Source organism: Octopus sinensis, linkage group LG10 (assembly GCF_006345805.1).
Source record: "Octopus sinensis linkage group LG10, ASM634580v1, whole genome shotgun sequence".
In the NCBI taxonomy this organism is placed as follows: domain Eukaryota; kingdom Metazoa; phylum Mollusca; class Cephalopoda; order Octopoda; family Octopodidae; genus Octopus; species Octopus sinensis.
The window spans coordinates 11453169-11457871 of NC_043006.1; the positions used below are offsets into that span (position 1 = coordinate 11453169).

At 38.7% G+C, this 4703-nt stretch overlaps 1 protein-coding gene across 5 annotated transcripts in view; it reads left to right on the forward strand.

The window, feature by feature from the left end:
- Nucleotides 1-4703, forward strand: part of LOC115216559 (aminopeptidase O-like) — a 53200-nt gene extending 48497 nt beyond the window's left edge. For 3 of the 5 annotated variants that reach the window (XR_005000867.1, XR_005000869.1, XR_005000868.1), the window contains exon 14: nucleotides 278-337. Coding sequence is in view for 1 of the 5 variants with exons in the window: in XM_036506281.1 (XP_036362174.1) it covers nucleotides 278-391; nucleotides 3093-3179; nucleotides 4490-4633 (345 nt within the window). In the remaining 4 variants the exon portion in view is untranslated. Of the gene's footprint in view, nucleotides 1-277; nucleotides 392-3092; nucleotides 3180-4489 lie in introns of those variants that run through there. The other 2 variants (XM_036506281.1, XR_005000870.1) reach the window with 2 other exon arrangements.

Below are 4703 nucleotides of genomic sequence, written 5' to 3' on the forward strand. Positions count from 1 at the left end.
GCCACATTCGGATGGTGCTTTTTATGTGCTGCCAGCACAGGTATATGGCTTTAATTTAGAGCACTTTAAAACAGAAAGTTTGCATTGTACAACCAGAGACCAGATTAATACCAAATTGGCTAATCATTTTATCTCAAAGGAATTAAAATAAAAATTAAACGATCATTGAAATAATGTGATAATGTGTAATATTTTAATATTTTACATTTTTGAAGCAAAATTTGAATAAACCAGTTTCTTTTTGTTGTTTTGAACAATTTGTTTTTTGTCTTTAAAGGTATGTCAAGACCAGATTGTATTGTTTTTGGAATTACTCCTTGATGTTGCTCTTCCAAAGAATATCCTGGACAATATCCGTGAAAAGTTTGATATCAGTTGTGCTAATCCAGATGTATGTCCGAAATTTCATCTTTTTCATCAAAATGCCATATTTTCGTAGTGATTGTTATATTATTAAATAGGCACAGGAGTGGCTGTGTGGTAAGTAGCTTGCTTACCAACCACATGGTTCCGGGTTCAGTCCCACTGCGTGGCACCTTGGGCAAGTGTCTTCTACTATAGCCTCGAGCTGACCAAAACCTTGTGAGTGGATTTGGTAGACGGAAACTGAAAGAAACCTGTCGTATATATGTACATATATATATGTGTCTGTGTTTGTCTCCCCAGCATCGCTTCACAACTGATGCTGGTGTGTTTACGTCCCCATAACTTAGCAGTTCGGCAAAAGAAACCTATAGAATAAGTACTAAGTTTACAAAGAATAAATCCTGGGGACGATTTGTTCGACTAAAGGCGTGCTCCAGCATGGCCACAGTCAAATAACTGAAATAAGTAAAAGAGTAATTTGAGGACAGAAAATTGTAATTGTGTTTATAACAAGTCATCTCAGATGTTAACCATTCTGCTACCATATTTCTGTTGAAATACTCTGTCTTCATTTCAGTTTTGGAAAATAATTAGTCATCATCATCATCATCATCGTTTAACGTCTGCTTTCCATGCTAGCATGGGTTGGACGATTTTGACTGAGGGCTGGCGAACCAGATGGCTGCACCAGGCTCCAATCTCGATTTGGCAGAGTTTCTACAGCTGAATGCCCTTCCTAACGCCAACCACTCCGAGAGTGTAGTGGGTGCTTTTTACGTGCCACCGACACGGGGGCCAGTCAGGCAGTACTGGCCACAACCTCGCTTGAATCAATTTACACATGCTACCAGCACAGGTGCCAGTAAGGCGACGTTGGTAACGATCACGCTCGAATAGTACCTTTTTACATGCCACTGGCACGGAAGCCAGTTGGCTGCTCTGTAATTAGTAGTTTATTAAAATAACTTGTTATTATTAAGTTAGTGTTTGCAACATAAATAAACTTGAAAATTTGATGGAAGAAGGTTTTCATTTACCTCACTATAAAACTGAGTTTGTATCATAGAACCAAGGATTGTGTCAGGCTAATTGGTATCCAAATCAGCGCTTTACTCTTTTACTCTTTTACTTGTTTCAGTCATTTGACTGTGGCCATGCTGGAGCACCTCCTTTAGTCGAGCAAATCGACCCCAGGACTTATTCTTTGTAAGCCTAGTGCTTATTCTATCAGTCTCTTTTGCCGAACTGCTAATCAACCCCAGGACTTATTCTTTGTAAGCCTAGTACTTATTCTATCAGTCTCTTTTGCTGAACTGCTAAGTTACGGGGACCTAAACACACCAGCATCGGTTGTCAAGCGATGTTGGGGGTGTCAAGCACAGACACACAAACATATAAACACACACACATACACACACACACACACACACACACACACACACACACATATTCGACGGGCTTCTTTCAGTTTCCATCTACCAAATCCACTCACGAGGCTTTGGTCAACCCGAGGCTATAGTAGAAGACACTTGCCAAAGGTGCCACACAGTGAGACTGAACCCAGAACCATGTGGTTCATAATCAAGCTACTTACCTTGTGCTGCAGTTAGAATATATTCTTGTCACATTTCGACTTCAGCTCACAGAACTTTTGCTTTGCTTCTTTGAGAAAGAATCTAAAGCTCAAAATATCGGCTCTTTTTCCTCTTTATTGTAATGTGATATATTTTAACTATATCACTTCTTGGGTTAAGATTAACTTTGTCTTAAACGTCACCAGGACAAAATTGCAGTTCAAGTCCTGTCTAAGACAACTTTACCTCTCATCCTTTTGGGATTGTTAAATAAATAAGTTGTACCAAAGGTGGTGAATTACCAGAATTGTTAGCATGCTAGGCAAAATGCTTAGTCTCTATCTTTATGCTCTGAGTTCAAATTCCACTGAGGTCAACTTTACCTTTCATCCTTTTGGGTTAATAAAGTAAGTACCAGTTGAACACTGGGGTCGATGGAATTGACTTACCCTCTCCTACGGAATTGCTGGACTTGTGTCAAAATTTGAAACTAATTAATTAGTACCTGTTTCTTTATTACCCACAAGGGGCTAAACATAGAGGGGACAAACAAGGAAAGACAAACAGATTAAGTCGATTACATTGACCCCAGTGCATAACTGGTACTTATTTAATCGACCCCAAAAGGATGAAAGGCAAAGTCGACCTCAGCGGAATTTGAACTCAGAATGTAATGGCAGACGAAATACGACTACGCATTTCGCCCGGCATGCTAACGATTCTGCCTGCTTGCCTAATTAAGTAGTACCACCAGTCAAATAATGGGGTTGATTGTTCTTTTTCTTTCTCACTAGAAGTAATTGGCATCTAAACCTGGAGAGGAATAGGTTCTGCCATGTGTTTAAATGGTCAAAACATGCTGTATGTCATGACAGTGCCCTATGACTACATCAAGAGAGTTGAGGACTCTAAGAAAGAAGGAAGCTTCCATTGTAGATAAACCAAGTCATATTTCTACGGGGATTGAGTCTGCCTTCTCCCATCTATTTCTTGTTAAAAAATTGTTAATATTTCTAAGCTGAAATTCATTTTAAAAAGATATATTTTTTATGTAATTTATTTTCCGTAATTTATATAATTAATTAATTTTGTTAATCATTTAAGGCAAAATAAATGAATGCATTTTTTTTAAAATCATATTTTTTATTGCAGATACAGCATAGATGGTGTGAACTCTTAATCAAAAATAAATATGCTAAATTTTATGGTGATATTAAGAATTTTCTGTTATATCATCAGGTAAGCTTAATTAAAATCCACATAATTGCAAAAATTCCCCTTCAGTTGACTGATCAGATTTTAAAATTATTGTATCAGTGCCTTGTGGGTGAAGTTGGTAAATGGAAACTGAAAGAAGCCCATCCTCTGGAAGATTGGAAACAAGGCACATCACTTGTATGATTGTGTGACATTTACAACTGTTTTTCAGTGTCAACACACAAGGACTACAAACACACACACATACACATATGCATCATCATGCTGCTGCTGATGATACGTGTGTGTATGTGTGCGCATGTGTGTGTGTATGTATGTGTGCGTGCGTGCGTGTGTGTGTGTGTGTGTGGTCTTCTGTTGACATTGCACATCATCATCATCATCATCATCGTTTAACATCCGCTTTCCATGCTAGCATGGGTTGGACGATTTTGACTGAGGGCTGGCGAGCCAGATGGCTGCACCAGGCTTCAATCTTGATCTGACAGAGTTTCTACTGCTGGATGCCCTTCCTAACGCCAACCACTCCGAGAGTGTAGTGGGTGCTTTTTACGTGCCACCGGCATGGGGCCAGTCAGGTGGCACTGGCAACGACCTCACTCGAATCTTTTTACACATTACACGGGTGCCAGTAAGTGTCTTTTACGTGCCACCGGCACGGAAGCCAGATAGCCGCTCTGGCAATGATCACGCTCGGATGGTGGTCTTAATACCCTACTAGCACGGGGCTCAAGTGTCAGTAGTGCAACGCTGGTAATGATCACGCTCGAATGGTGCCATTATTGTCATACAATTGGTAACCTTTGTTTCCAATCTTCCATGAAAATGTGTCCAACTGTGGGGAAATAACACCTTGCTTGGAAACAGGTGAAGGTTAATGACAGGAAGAGCATCCAGCTATAGAAAAATCAGCCTCAAACAAATCCCTCTGACTTGTGCAAGCATGTAAAAAGGGCCATTAAATCGATGATGATGATGGTGATGGCTATGGACACTTACAGTGTCATATTTATCTTCCCTAATAGTTCAAACTAGTAGGTTATGGCCACACTGGAGCACAGCAGTCCTTACATGAAGTCATAAAAGCAATAGCACTGGAATAAGTAATGCCTAACAATATTTAGTTCCGGTTATATTTGTTCTGGGTTCAAATCCTGTCTCAGTTGTTTCCTGTTTTTCTCTTTTTGAAATCCATAAATGTACCAGTTATATATTGGGGTTGATGTAGTTTAATTATTATAAATTTGTGGCCTTGAACCATTGAAAGAAACTATTCATTTAAAACTATAATTTTGTGTAATTTGATGTCATAATCTTTGTTTATTTTGTAGGCAATGAGTACATATTTGTATGGAGAAATGGTTTTATCTGGTACCAAGAAACAGACATCCATTGCTAAAGAATGCTTTAAGGAACTTTTACCATACATGGATGAAGATTTAAAGGAAGCACTTAGCAAGATGATATTTGGTTGACATCCAAAGTGGTTTTAGAATTATTTTAATGGAATATATATATATATATATGTATTGATAAAAATGGTAA